This window comes from Papilio polytes, unplaced genomic scaffold (genome assembly GCF_000836215.1).
Source record: "Papilio polytes unplaced genomic scaffold, Ppol_1.0 DF822622.1, whole genome shotgun sequence".
NCBI classification, from domain to species: Eukaryota; Metazoa; Arthropoda; class Insecta; order Lepidoptera; family Papilionidae; genus Papilio; species Papilio polytes.
Genome location: NW_013526582.1, coordinates 227,089 through 242,913, shown reverse-complemented (window position 1 = coordinate 242,913; position 15,825 = coordinate 227,089). Strand labels below are relative to the sequence as shown.

The window sequence follows — 15,825 nt, the reverse complement described above, 5'->3', positions numbered from 1 at the left end:
TAAATTTTAAGGTTATTCCAAATATTACCGTTACAAATAATTTTAACTTTAACGGTAACCGGCGATATGGTGCAACTCACCCTTAATAATTAATAGAAAAAATCTTTAGTACTTTTCGAGTTGGCACATCAAATGTAAAAATACTCTTCTTAACCACGTGCCAACTCAAATACCGCCATCCAACTGGCCATATGTAAAATCGCCGCCATATTTAAAAATTAATATCTAATCTGTCGGTCAAAAAGTTAATCCAACATCGAACAAAAATCAACCTTATAACAAAGCATTAAAACACAAAATAGAAATACAATGATAAAATTGAATTAAAAATTTACATGACATCCAAGCATAAATTTTATACAAAATGCCATATCTATTATTAGTGTCAAGGGATTTTATACTTTAGCACTCAATGTTAGAGTTGAATTTCGTTAGTTTTGTAATATACTCTTTGATTCACAGCAGGGCAGTCGGTCGGAATTAAGAATGTATATATCATTTGATTGGATTAAATTTTGTTTTAATTATTGTTAACCATACCTTAAATGTACAGTCGAGGACTTTTATTACCTACCCATTACAGTTAACTTAACGGAAATCAAGTAAATTGTTTTTTAATTCCTGCTCCGACAAAAAAAAATCAACTTATGTAATGCGTCATACAAAATCTTCCGTTGTTATAATAATTATATCTTATGAGTAACAATTTAAATAACAAGTTACAAACGATAAGATAATGAAGTCATTACAGTAATCAAAACATTTCCTACAATTATTACACCAACGCCATCTCTTGTCTCATTTCGTATACTATGAAACAGCGCCATCTAGTAGAAATAGTCAGAAAGGTGGGCTGTTTCAACACAGAGATTTGAGTTTCGATATTGAACCTACTCACCAACAGATGGCGTTAAAAGAAATCAAGTTAAGGAATGAGTTGTTTTTTAAAACATTGATTTAGAAATTGTTTTATTTATTAAAATATTAAACCTGATTAACCAACACTATTATTATTATGAGAATAGACGACCAAATAAAAAATAATATCAAAAAACTGTAATGAAAATACATTGTTAATTATTGCGTGCAATATTGCACAAATGCTAAATCATTAAAAAGTTAAATGTAAGCTACACACAGATTTTTAAAGTACTTGTTTTTCCAACTCGACAGTTGTAAGAAAACGAACAACAGATGGCGCTATTTACCTCAACGTTCTAGAATAGATCGGTCTAAATATTTGTGCACAAGCAAGGTCAGGCACGGTCAAGGCAACGCAAGGTCAACGTCGTACGCAGAGGATGTTTAAAAACAGTTCTAATATCTACTGAAATAAGACTGCGACGTAAATAATTTATAACCTAATTAGAAAGCGCCATCTTTAGGTTAATAATTTCATTAACAAGAGTCATGGTCGTAATTAAATGTGTTTTTATAGAATTTAAAAGAAATTAGATATTATTCATACATCTATACTAATATTATAAAGAGGAAAGATTTGGATTTTTATATGTCTTTGATTTACGTAAAAACCACTTTTTTTTTTATATAGCATAAGGTGGCAAACAAGCAAGCGGCGCGCCGCCAAAATGGCGAAGCGACCACTGCTATAGACATCCGCAATTGCAGATGCGTTGCCTACCCTTATACGGAGGAGGAGACGCACATAAAGAGGATATTTTCCCTTTCTATGCATCTCCTCCACCGTCAAATCCACTTTCCCTTACCAACCTCTCCTTATAAGAAAAGGGTGGTAAAGAGAAAGGGACTTAAATTAAGCCTCCGGCACCACACTCATCAGACGAAACACGGAATTGCTTCCACTTCACGCCTGTCTTCTGTGTGGTCGTGGTATTACACCGAGCGTGCCGGCCCTGCAGTGCTAAGATGTTAAAGCGGGCACTACCACTGTTACTGGACCGATTGCAAAAATTCTTTCACTGATAGGAAGGTAATTTATATGAGAACATAGGCTACGTTTTATTGTATTTTAATTTCACGCAGAAGTCGCGAGCAACAGTAGTAATATACTGACATAATAAAGCGTAAACATGCACTACATCGTGGCGTAGAAAGGCAATCATAGCATATTTTTGAATAATTCTTTTTTTAATAAAAAGCCCTACACTTACGAAACGCTATAGGTTATATATTTTCACGCTAAACAGATTGAAAAAAGGTGGGAAAGGGATCATAAACTACAAGCCAACATCAAGAAAACGTCGCCAAGGTCATTTGAATTTTGACATTTGCAATTGAATTCCACAATGAAAATAATAAGTTTGTTTACTTATAAGATAACGTTATTTATACGTTTTATTTCTATTGAAATCGACGCATTACTTTATACAATAAATTCGTTCTCACCATTATTGTTGCACAATATTTACGACGTAAAATTGATTATTTTAGATAAATGACAATGATTTTTGAAAAATGTAATTCATTATTATATCGACTATTATGCTAAGATTACTATTAATAGTCAAAGATATTGTTTCTATTACGTTTTTTTTATTTGTTACGTCATCAAAACTTGTATACAATAGTGCAGTTTACGCCCGGTAGGGGCGCTGCAAACCTTATACAACTTTTCTCAATTTCCTTACGAGTTTCGTCTTTCGATTCGAGTCGATTTCTGTCATTTTGACATTTGCAATTGATAATTTGACACATGTAAACAATAAAATAAGATTTTCATAATTTTATGCGGATGAATTCGCACGGGAACAGCTAGTAATCTATACTATTATTATAAAGAGGAAAGATTTGTATTTTTGTCTGTATTTGATTGACGCAAAAACTATTGGGCCGATTTTAAAAATTCCTTCACCAATAGAAAGGTAATTTATATGTGAGTAACATAGGCTATTTTGTATTTTTTTAATTTCACGCGGACAAGTCGCGAGCAACATATTTAATAATCGGCGAAAACGGTTTTAAAGTAAACGGACTTTCAAAGTTTTGAGGTTAACGCCCTCTTTCGCCAGACGGGGACAAAACCCTAGAGCCTTAGTGCGTTGCACTTTATTCTAGACTTCGGTCGATAGAGTCTAATTACACATAACATGGCTTAAATACTACATACTATAAAATACGTAGGGCTTTTTATTGAAACCTAGCTGTTGCTCGCGACTTCGCCAGCGTGAAATTAAAAAAATAAAAACATAGCCTATGTTATAGATAATTTACCTATCCAATGGTAAAAGAATTTTTAAAATCAGCCTAGTAGTTTTTGAGTTATTTCAATACATACAAAAATTACAAATCTTTCCTCTTTATAATAGTACAGATAATACTTGCTCTTGCCCGCGACTTCATCCACACAATATTAAGATGAAAAAGTAGCCTATAATATGCCCGTCTATGTCGGAACCGGAACAAACGAGGCTTGCGGACAGACAGGCAGACAAAAAAAATGCGATTCTCGTTATCAGCGACTCAAATACATCATCTTCCAGAAATCTGGAATTTTTCTTTTGATATTACAGACACTCCAATTTTATTATATGTATAAATAATAAATATTCAAAAAATATGCTGTAATTGACAACCTACATAATAAAGAAGTATTTTTTTTATAATAAAAGAGGGTAATCGAGCGGCGAGAACACAGAGGTGGTCAACGACGCCCATAGACATGCAACACCAGAGGCGCTACAGATGCGTTGCCCGCCTTTGAGGAAATGATAGGTTCGCTTCTTGAAGGACCCTAAGTCGTATTGGTTTGGAAATACCGCCGAGGACAGACCGTTCCACAACGCGGCTGTGCGGAGCAGAAAGTTCCGCGAAAACCGCACGGTTGTGGAATGCCAGCCATCGAGATGGTGAAGATAAAACCTGGCGGTCTGTCGTGTCTTCCGATGACGAAACTCGGCGGCAGGAAGTATGTTTACGCTTTATTATATAAATATAGAAAAACCTCTATTCTAAAATAATTATCAATATCGGATATAACATAACCACAATGGGAAACTAAAATTTCGTTCAAAGATAAAAATTCCCACACAGATAGGGGTACGAAAAACTAGTACAAATACAGCTTAAAAGATGGCGCTTTTCATAATTTAGTAAAATTAGAGACGGCACTAAACTTTACAAAATGCAAAAAAATGTTCTGTCTCTTCTATATATTTCTTATCTTTGGTCACAGATTTTTTTTTAATATATTATAAGGTGGCAAACGAGCAAGCGGCCAGAATCCTTCAAAATGGCGAAGCTGCCCATAGACATCCACAATAGCGGATGCGTTGCCTACCTTTGATTGACGGAGGAAACGCACATAAAGAGGATATTTCCCCTACTATCTGTCTCCTCAAGCATCAAATCCACATTCCTTTCCCATCCTTTTTTTATTAGAAAAGGGAAGGAAAAGGGACTAAAGTTGGGCCGGCACCACACCCATCAGACTGTTCGCGGAATTGCTCCCACTTGACGCCTATCTTCTGTGTGGTCGTGGTACACAAGGGCAGATCCAGGGGTCATGACCTCCCCTGAGCTGGTTAGTCAACCAACTATGTGAACCCCCTGGCGCCAAAGCTGGATCCGCCCTTGGTATTACACCGGGTGAGCCCTACAGTGCGAAGATGTTAAAGCGAGCTCTACCACCTTTAACCCTTAATCAAATGGATTTTTTTTTTTAAATAGGTAGGTAAAAGGGCTTTGTAGATTTCGAAAAAAACATCATTTTTTTTATAAAAAGAGGGGGGTTTTACGGTGGGAAATTATTTCCCATCATCCGGAATGGTTACATTTTTTTGGGACATTTTTACTACAAATTCTATACATATTACTTACTCCTACTTTACTTGTTTATTTTTTTTATATAAAAAATTCAATATAACATGATTGAGTGATTGAATAAAATTATAAAAATAAAATTAAAAAAGCCACTAATTTGACTTACTCGCTATCGTATTACAAGTTCCTATACCGTTATTATTACAGCTGACAAACAATTTTATATATATATATAAAGACACTGATGTTTATCAAAGCAGGAACGAACATTGGGAAATTATTTCCCACCTAATTAAACCTAATAAAATCCAAGAAATATCAGTGCAAAAAGCACAGAAACCGTAAAAAGCATTCAGAAAATAAGTCTAGTTTACATCAATATATTGTTTATGTATTTACCAGATTTTTTTTCTACAAAAATTTTCGAAAGTCCTGCGAGAACCGGTTTTGTGCACCAAAAAATTCAAATTGTGACTTTGACATTAACATACGATGACATTACGCAATTTTGTCCAAAATGTTGCCAAGTAAAATATTTAAAAAGTGTGTAAAATTATTTTGTTCCTGGATTGGTACTGATTAGAGTTACCAGTAAAGAAATAATAAAGAAATATTACGGTACTGTCAAGTGGGAAATAATTTCCCAATGTTTGTATAAGGGTTAAATAATACAAACGCTTAAAGCCTATACCGATAGACGTCAGTGCGTATTAAAAATTCCACTATAAAAAACACTCCATTTCCCGGCAAATTACAATTGTAAAGTTTTGACATTTGACATGTTAAGAACAATATGGCGTCGTTTGAATAAATCAACGTTTAATTATTGATTACAGAAGTATTTTACGTAAATACAAATAGATTTTAAAACTATTTACTGGGTCAAATACTTTATTTACGCTTTTATATACTTTTCACTATAAAAATTAGTTAATAACCAGAATTGTTAACACAATGTTAATCTGTACTAATATTATAAAGAGGAAAGATTTGTATTTTTGTATAAAATGAAATAACTCAAAAAGTACCGGGCTGATTATAAAAATTCTTTTACCGTTAGAAACATAATTTATCTGTGAGTAACATAGACTATTTTTTTAATTACACGCGGGCTAATACGCGAGCAAAAGCTAGTAACTAAACACAAAAACTACTGGACCGATTTGAAAAATTTCACCCTTAGAAAACTACATTATTACTAAATAACTAAGGGTATATACAATATTATTACAAATATATCCTAAGATCCTATACAAAAACAAATGCATGCATGCAAAGTCAGTAAGAAACTAGTAACTTAAATTATTTTTAACTAGATGTTGCTGGCGACTTCCACATAAAAGTAATAAAAAACATGGTCTATGCTATTCAGTGAAAATGTAACTTTTTAATGGTGAAACAATTTTAAAATCGACCCAGTAGTTTTTCAGTTAATAATAATAATATAGTAACTTATCGTATGTTCCTAATTCCAGCGTGCCTCTTGGGATAGGCCTCCTAAACTCTTCCACTGTTTTCTATCTCGCGTAACTCCAATGTGGAGTTTTTGAGTTATTTTAATACAAAAAAAATCCTTTTCTATAATATTAGTACAGATAATAAAAGCAATAGCAAATTAAAAACAAAAACCCTAACATGACACTCAGGAGAATTACAATAAAAACTAAATCACAATTAAAACTCGCAAAAAGAAATATCAAAATTCCTACCTCTTGAGTTAATTCGTCTCCGCTGTGATGACCTTCGTCTGGTTCCAACTTCACATCGATCACATCCATCTCGCTCACACCACTAGAACTAGCTGAAGTGAAACTAGTGCTTGCTCTTTCCCTCTTCACGTCCAACACCAATTCCTCTTCAAACATCGGCGCCAATTCATAAACTTCCGCATCTAAAGGTGTATTCTCTAGGAGATATTGTTCCAAATTCTCTTGCTGTTTGATATCTAAATCCAGTTCATTCCTTTCAGTTACATCATCAAATATATCATTATAATCTTGTAAATCAGCTAGATTTTGATAATAAACAGAATTAGGATCATCTATTTCGAATTTCTCAGATCGATGTGTGAAATATGGTACGAAATCAATTGCATTATCACTGTAAAGATCTGAATCATTCTCTCTTTTAACATTAACGTCTAATAAAGGTTCCAAATCTGGTTCTTTCTTAATCATTTCCGGTTGTATAAGAAATTCATTAACATCGAACGACCTTGACGCTATCTCCCCAAAGTCAGATCTATTACTGAAATCTGCTGAAAGAGTGACAACCACATCTGGTTGTATTTGATTTGGTTCGTTTGGTTCAGCTTCATTGAGTTCTGATTCGTTGCTATCTTCATTTTCAACTTTTATTTCATGTGCTACATTATCATCGGCTGACACATCCTCTTCAGTGTGGTCCGTACCCGTTGACAGCACAGGTTGAACTGTATTCGTTGATACATTATTTAATAAATATGCATGAAGGACACGAGCATTACTACCCGTGTAACGTCCAAGCGAATTTAACTCTTCGAATAATCTTCTTTCATAATTCATTAAGACATTATCCAAAGACTTAGGATGGATAAATCTTGGTCTAATTAATGTTCTAGCTTCTTGTTCTAAAGACCAATCGGTACCGTTGGATATGTTCAATCCAGCTAGGATCTGCTGGCTCTCATCTAGAAGGTACTCTTCAGGGTTGGATCTGAGGAGACTTAGGACTAAAGCTAGACGTAACAGTTCGTCACCGTACAATTTCTTTAAAGCGATCATTGTTGAGCACTGTTTGAGATCAAAATGAGTAAATGCTAGTAAGTCCTAAAATTCGTTTCACTGATTTTGCGTTTATCAGGTGACATTTTGTTTATTTGTCACTTGCTTACGCCATTTTCTAACATTATGCACTTCTTTGAAAACATTGTCGTTGAGTCACTTTTGGTTTTATGCCAAAAAAAAAATCCAGCAATCTCGGAATCGCCTAAAACGTGATACACATGAATATAACAGCAGTAAAGTTGTTTTAAATTTATAATCTGGCTAAAGGTTTCAATTTTACCACATTATTCATTTACTCGTTTGACACTACCGGACAATAGATGGCGCTGTATCTAATTTTACACAACGAGGTTAGTTTTCTGTAAACATCTAATCAAACGAGAAATAACAATAAAATACCTTTGTTTTAAAACATTTTACACACGTAATTTAAACAACAAAATTCGATAGTAAAAGCAAAGAAATAAATTTACATTAAAAACAAGCTATTTTAAATTCGAACTTTGGAATATGTTAATTTTAACATACATACATGTAACAAATCTTTTACAAGTAATTGAAGCACTCAGAATCGTTATGAAGTCTCTAAGGGAGCCCCTTACATAGTTTATAAAATCTACAATTCTTTCAATCGCCAATAAAGCCCTTTGTACACAATACGATAAAAATTTTCGAATACCAACTTGAGTCGCTAAGACTTACACAAGCCTATTCATATACAAGGCTACGCCGATAAAATCTCATAGAGGTTCCCAAAATGATAATGTATTGCATAAACCATTTAAAAAACTTAAATCACAGATATAAATTGCTTCTATACGAAGGAATCAACGCTTAATCCAGTTAGGAACTTGTTTAAAGATGCCATAAAATAATTCGATGCGATTTATAAAATCGCGGTGCAATACCTTGCAATTAATTTTATACGCAACGGCAGTAGTCGACTCATGTCGTCGATTGCACATTGTGTCCGAAGTGTTACGCGATACTAAGATATATTTTTTAATATTTAACTACTTTTGTGTACAAAGGGGTTAAGAATTAGAATCAATACCGTAATAGTAGTCTAAAACTATCGAAACAAACATTGCAATGACCCTGGCAATTGAGAATCGTGAATTCTGAGAAAATTACGTCATGAAGATTGTTATTTTCAAGTTCCAAGAAAAATATAAGAAGACAGGCCCATAGATATTTATCTATCATAAATTTATTTTTTATTTACGATATTTATGGTTTAAATTCAAACCTTTAGCTTTATTTTTAAAAAACAATGCGCAATTTTTGTTTCACTTTCTCTTTCCTATCAATATTATTTTAAATTGTTCCAAAATTAAATACACAAATCAAATTCCGTTTTTAAAATGCACTATTTAGCACTTTTGAACAATGTCTTTGTTTACGCGGGAATGCTCCCGCGTCTCGCGACACGTCCTAACTCTGTGACGTCTGGATTCATACTGGTGTTGGGATAAGGGGGGATAGAGGTAATGAGTGGGGGGTTTTAATTCGTCGCAACCTTGTAAATCGGTAAACGAGGCGATTGACCGATGCAACAAATTTATGGACACATTTCGTGATACTATTATGTCGAAACAAAGAAAGTGGTTTCTATTTTTGAGTAACGAAAGTGAAATTTCGTTTCCGTCACGTTACATGAAAGAGAAAGAGATAGAGGTGAAAGAGACAGATTGTTCGAATAAACAAAATTATGCCGGTACAAATATTACGAATTCTTTTTTCTGATAATTTTATAATCCACGTTTTATATGTATTTTTTCAGAATTTCACATTTCAAACTATTATATTATAATTTGATATTCAAAAAAACTTGTTACCGCATTAAATACAATGGTCATTCTTGAAAAGAAAAGAAAAAATAATCGCAATGTGCAACATTAAAACGATTCTACTAAAAATGGCGCGAAACGGAAAATTCAAGATGGCGCAGAAATAGCCATTTTCCCGCGCGTATCTTGAGACAAAGGAATGGCGGGAAAAGGTCAAGATATCCGTCATTTAGAACATATCGCGAGACGCAATTGTTCGAGACGCGTGCAGTCAAGTAATAGGGTCACCATATAAATGCGGACATTTTAATATTAATAATTTGAAACTATACTGATATTACTGTCAAAAGCGCTAAATTATATTAGCTACAGAAATATATCGGCTACGTTAAGACCTAGATGTTTATATCAAAAATCTGAAATACTAGCCGTTGCTTGCGACTGTGTCCACGTGTAATTAAAAGTACTAAAAAAAATTGCCTGTCACTCAGCGATAACGCAGTTTTTGAATAGTGATAGAACTTTTGAAATTGGCCTAATAATTTTAAGAAATAAAAATCGTTTCTCTTTATAATATTAGTATAGATATAAATTATTACTCTAAAATATGACATTACTAAATATATGTGGTATAATATCTATACAATTAAAAATTAACAAATTATTTAGATCAAGGACTGTCCACAAAAAAATTCCAACATGGCGACAGTGTGCCAAAAATATAATTGCATTGAACTTTCTCTGAGGCCGTTTGTTTTTGTTTTTAATGTCAAACAGATGACATAGGGGCCGTTTGCCCGTGGCGTTACGCCAGGAGTTATATGTTTCCCTATTTTTTACTATACTAAGCGGGTGCACGTTCGCAATTGCAGACGCGTTGCCTACCCTTAATCGAAGGTGGAAAGAGACGCACATAAAGAAGATATTTCCTCTTCTAATGCGTCTCCTCCTCGTCTTCTTAAGAGCGTCGGTGGCTCAGTGGTTTGAACACTTGACTTGTAATCTACAGGTCTTGGGTTCGAATCCCGCTGTACCTGTGATTTTTGATTTTTCGAATTTTCATATGTATATAATTTACCCAACGTTCTTACGGTGAAGGAAAACATCGTAATGCCTGCACATATCGGCGAAGAAATACAAAGATATGTGTGAAGTCAACCAACCCTCACTGGGCCAGCGTGTTTGACTATGGCCTAGTCGGTGGGGACGTATAGTGAGCTGGTGATGATGATGCGTCTCCTCCACCGTAAAATCCACTTTTCCTTCCCATCCTCTCCTTATAAGAAAAGGGTGGTAATGAGAAATGGACTTAAATTAGGCCTCCGGCACCACTCATCAGACGAAATGTGGAATTGCTTCCACTCCACGCCTGTCTGTGTGGTCGTGGTACACCGGGCGAGCCGACCCATTCGTGCGAAGATGTTAAAGCGGGCTCTACCACTGTTAAATTGTGCTGAAACTATCGATTGCTTCGCAAATTCAACACAACCTAAAAAATAGTAGTGTGCGCTTCTAGGAATCAAAGCGAGACTCAAGAACTGTCCCATCAAATTATCTAATAACTATTGGTGTAAAATGTGATGGAAATATCAGATTTTGTAACCTTATCTGACAGTGACGTCATCTTTAATTAGAGCCTCTATCAGTCAATGGACAGGACTCTGTATCACCCTTTTCTTATATAACAGTGGTAGAGCCCGCTTTAACATCTTAGCACTGCAGGGCCGGCACGCCCGGTGTACCACGACCACAAAGACAGGCGTGAAATGGAAGCAATTCCGTGTTTCGTCTGATGAGTGTGGTGCCGGAGGCCTAATTTAAGTCCCTTTCTCTTTACCACTTTTCTTATAAGGAGAGGATGGGAAGGGGAAGTGGAAATATCCTCTTTATGTGCGTCTCCTCCGTCGGATAAGGGTAGGCAACGCATCTGCAATTGCGAACGTCTAGGCAGCGGTCGCTTCACCATTTTGGCGGATACAGGTGGCCGCTTGCTTTGTCACCTTATGTTATAAAAAAAGGCCCTTAACATTGCGATAGTCAAAGGTGTGTCCGGGCTCTAAAAATTTGGTGAGTTGACGATAATCATGTAGTGTGCAGACATAGGAACACTAATCTTACTAATTATAAATGCGAAAGTTTAGATGCATATTTGTTATGCACGTCTCCAGTGCTCAAACCAACTGATATTTAACATAGATGTAGAACGTAGTCTGGAACAAAAGCTATGGTTAGCATGTGCATGTTATGAGTACACCGGTAGAGGCAGCTAGAAAGAGATGTACTCGTATTGTTAAAGGCGATGAAGGAGTGACAGATATGACGGATCATCAACTTGCCCTTATCCCTTACGGAGGGTCGGCACAGTATGTGCTGCTCCATACATCTCTATCAGCCATAACTGAATACACTCCCTGAAGCATATCCTCTTTCACACAATCAATCCATAATCTTCGGTCTTTGTAGCCATCCACATTCATTCTTAACACTTTCTGGTTTATTTCCCCATTCGTCTCTTGTCATCGTCAACCCGGTGCCGACACTACGGTAGTAGGATAAGGCGTGTTGCCATAAACTATGTTTATTTTTTAACTAGCGTTATAATATTAAATTCGCAACACTTAGAAAGTAAGCGAATAATCGTGAAAGCGTCTAATTAAGTCAGATTATAACCGTGAAACTCTACCATGCTGTCACTTGTATCGCCATCTCTTTTCATTCTCTTTGATAAGAAAGAGACAAGAATACAACGCAATTATATATACTAATATAAATAGGAAATATTTGTGTCTTTGTATTGAAATAACTCAAAAACTACTGGACTGATTTTAAAAATTCTTACACCGTTAGAAAGGTAATTTATCTGTGAGTAACATAGGCTATATTTTTAATTTTACGCGGACGGAGTTGCGGGTGAAAGCTAGTATTGAATGCTAGAGAAAGTAGAACACATTTTTAATGTTTAACTCAATGTAAACTAAGTAAATACCTACATATATAACTTTAATACGCACATTAATTGTTCGTGGATTTTTTAACTCCGAGCGGAAATACTCTTGGGCAAAAGTTATCGCAAAAAAACTATAATTTTTAAATTATTTTAAAAGTCACAATAAATTACTTACAATGACACTCATTCCTAAAAATAAGATAGAATTCAAAATCTAAAGTAAATTTTAAACAAAAAACAACTCAAAAACGAAATTAATAAGAATAATAAATTTTCTCACATATCAATACAACAACTATAATCATGAGTCATTAGTCAATTTAGGTCCCGTACCAATGATGTCATGGTTGACCTAACAAGATTCCCAAAAAAGGGTCAACCTTCAATAATCAGGTCGTATCTTGTATCTCAGTCTAGCGCACCTAGGTGATACACAAGAAAGAGAGGGGTAATGCCTAGATATAACATGTGGTCGTCCTTATTAGTAGTAAAGGCTGAACACAAGGTTTATCGTAACATTATACTAGAAACTGTATTTTAAGATAACTGTTTTATCTATTGCACTCGTAATAACTAACAGAGGCCTTTAGTAACCACTAGATGGTTCCGCACCACATTCGACACAACTTTTTTATAATATAAGGTGGCAAACGAGCAAGCGGCCTGAATCCACCGAAATGGAAAGCGACCGCTGCCCATAAACCGCAATTGCAGCGTTGCCTACCCTTCATTGACGGAGACGCACATAAAGAGGATATTTCCCCTTCCTATGCATCTCCTCCACCGTCAAATCCATTTTTCCTTCCCATCCTTTCCTCTTAAAAGGGTGGAAAGGGAAGGAGACTAAAATTAGGCCTCCGGCACCACTCATCAAACGAAATGCGGAATTGCTTTCACTTCACGCCTTTTTTCTGTGTGGTATTACCCCGGCGAGTCGGCCCATTCGTGCGAAGATGTTAAAACGGGCTCTACTGTTCTCTACAACTATTCACAACGCCATACACGTCGTAGAGAATCGAAGAGTGGAGAAACACCCTTCGAGAGAGTCAATGAGAGTGGTCGAGACCCTCAGGAATGAAGAAACGATCCGAAGAGAGGGAGAGATGGTTCTAAGTTAGTACAAAAATGTTATAGGGTCTACCACAAGACTATTTAGTTTTAAGTGCTTTGGAGAAAATGTATTTTTTGTTTTTTTTTTCTTAATTCTTAATTCTTAAAGTTTAAAATGCATTTAAAAATACTAACAAAATTTATACGTAAAACGGAACGCTAACCTAATTTGCGCGGCTTTTGACAAGTAAATAAATATGGCCGACAATTATAACCTCTTATAAAAAGCACAACGCCCTATATTCTGTACATCCAAGTACTTGATATAAAACGGAATATCTCGGCAAATTTATGTGTTCGTCCTTTGAGAACAAACCGAGGTCGTATGCAAGGTAAATGCTCCATTTCGCATCTTTGTTTTATAATCTCTTTGTATAATTTTATTAATAAAACTGGAACAACGCCATACTTTCGCCTATGACACATTTTAACACACACTGGTGGATTAACTCATTATTAAAACGAAATACGCAGATAATCTATACTATTATAATAATGCGTAAACACACACTTCTTTGTCGCCTAAGATGTCAGCAATTACAGCATATTTTTTAATAATATTTTTGATAGAAAGCCCTACACTTACGACATGCTTTACATTTATTTACATTTATATATATTTTCACGCCATAAAACTTAGGAGGTAAATATTTTGGATAAAAACCCTAATGTGGAATAGAGACCATAAGTTGCTGCCAACATCAAGGAAGCAAGGTTGTCATCGTGTCATGTCATTTTGACATTTGCAATTGATAATTTGACAAATATAAATAATAAAAAATATTTTTTTTAATTTTGTGCAGGTGAAGTCGCACAGGAACAGCTATTAAATAATATTTAACGTTAATTTTTGCATTAATTTGTAAAAGAAAAAATAAACGTTAAAAAAGCGTTGGAATAAAACAAATGGATTTCCATGTATAAAGCGTTACACTATATCACGGGCGTACACCTTGGACTAAACTATCGAACAACTGTTTAGTCACACTAATATGGAAGGACACACAACTCGATGTTTAGTTGTTTAACTAAACAGTTGAAGGCTGCTAAACAATCGACAATAGCATAACAGTTGTTCGATAGTTTTTTCAAAGGTGTAGGCCCGCTCTTAACACTGCTATAGTTTGTCTAAATAAGATAGATTAGTTTGATAAATGACGCATATGAAGTATCGAATTCAATGTATGAAAGCAAATGCAATACTTAATAGACATGTATCGTAGTGAAACACGCAGCTAACAATTATGAACTATCGATATTCGGTTTAAATAATTATCGAACTCAACTAAAATTATTATTTTCTTATTAAGTAATTTATAGGACAATTCTAGTATTGATTATAGTGTAGAGAATTTAGCGATGACAGAAATAATAGCGAAATCCAATTCGATTACGTACGGCTGTAGTAGTAATAAACATTTTATTTACTTTCATTATTTGTTATGGTCATTATTAATTTGAGAAAACAGTTTTTTTTTAATTCATAAGTTATAATCTATCGAAGAATAAAAATCGAAAATCGATAAGATTCATGACTGATTACACAACCCATCCCTACTAAATTTGAAGTGAATTGTCAAACTAATCTAAATTATTTAGACACACTATAGTGTTGCACTAATGACGTACTAGCTGTCGCGCTACTCCGTCAATAAAATAATAAAAAAAAAGGCTTATGTGTTCTCCAGACTATGCATTACATCTATACCTATTATCGAGATCTGTCATTTTAGGCAACTCTAACAAACATCCATCTAAACTTTCGCATATAGTAAGATAAAGGAATGAATTTGAAAGCCACACACGATTTAATATTTCCTACCTACGCGTTGCCATTTTGTGTGGGCTTAAGGTGACTGAAAGTACAACGAACTGTTTACCAATAAAAAAATAATTGTTACTCTTTGACCGTGAATGCTAACCTTTGTCAAAGACTAAATATCCTTGATATGTTTGAGAATATCAAAATTCTGGTAATTAAATAAAAAATAATAGATATAAGACGATGGGAAGGGAACGTGGATTTGACGGTAGAGACACATAGGTAGGGGAAATATCCTCTTTATATGCGTCTCCTTCGTCGATTAAGGGTAGGCAACGCATCCGCTATTGCGAATGTCTATGGGCAGCGGTCGCTTCGCCAGTTTGGCGGATTCAGGTGGCCGTTTGCTCGTTTGTCACCTTATAATGTAAAAAAAACAAAAATTATTTGATAATGACAACTTGCTTTACACTTAAACGCGCCTTTTGTTGTTCGAATTTCGAAAACGCTTCACCGCGACCTACCACAACCATCAGCGTCAAAATGGTGAACACACACAATACAAGTTTCTCTATTTATATAGGTCAATAACACTTAACATGAATCCAAAGTCACTTTACTCGTAAAAAAAAACAAAACCGACTTCCAAACAAAATACACGAAAAACAAAACAAAATGCACTAAAAACAAAACAAAATACACCAAAAACAA

General features: G+C 34.8%; 1 protein-coding gene across 6 annotated transcripts in view; it reads right to left on the bottom strand.

The window, feature by feature from the left end:
• LOC106105947 (segmentation protein cap'n'collar-like) overlaps positions 1–15,825 on the bottom strand; it is a 115,932-nt gene that overhangs the window by 73,239 nt on the left and 26,868 nt on the right. For 5 of the 6 annotated variants that reach the window (XM_013286451.1, XM_013286447.1, XM_013286450.1 and 2 more), the window contains exon 2: positions 6,450–7,707. The exons of the other annotated variant lie outside the window; for it this stretch is intronic. In XM_013286451.1, coding sequence (XP_013141905.1) covers positions 6,450–7,502 — 1,053 coding nt within the window. In that variant the 5' untranslated portion in view covers positions 7,503–7,707. The remainder of the gene's footprint in view (positions 1–6,449; positions 7,708–15,825) is intronic. 6 annotated transcript variants of the gene reach the window in all.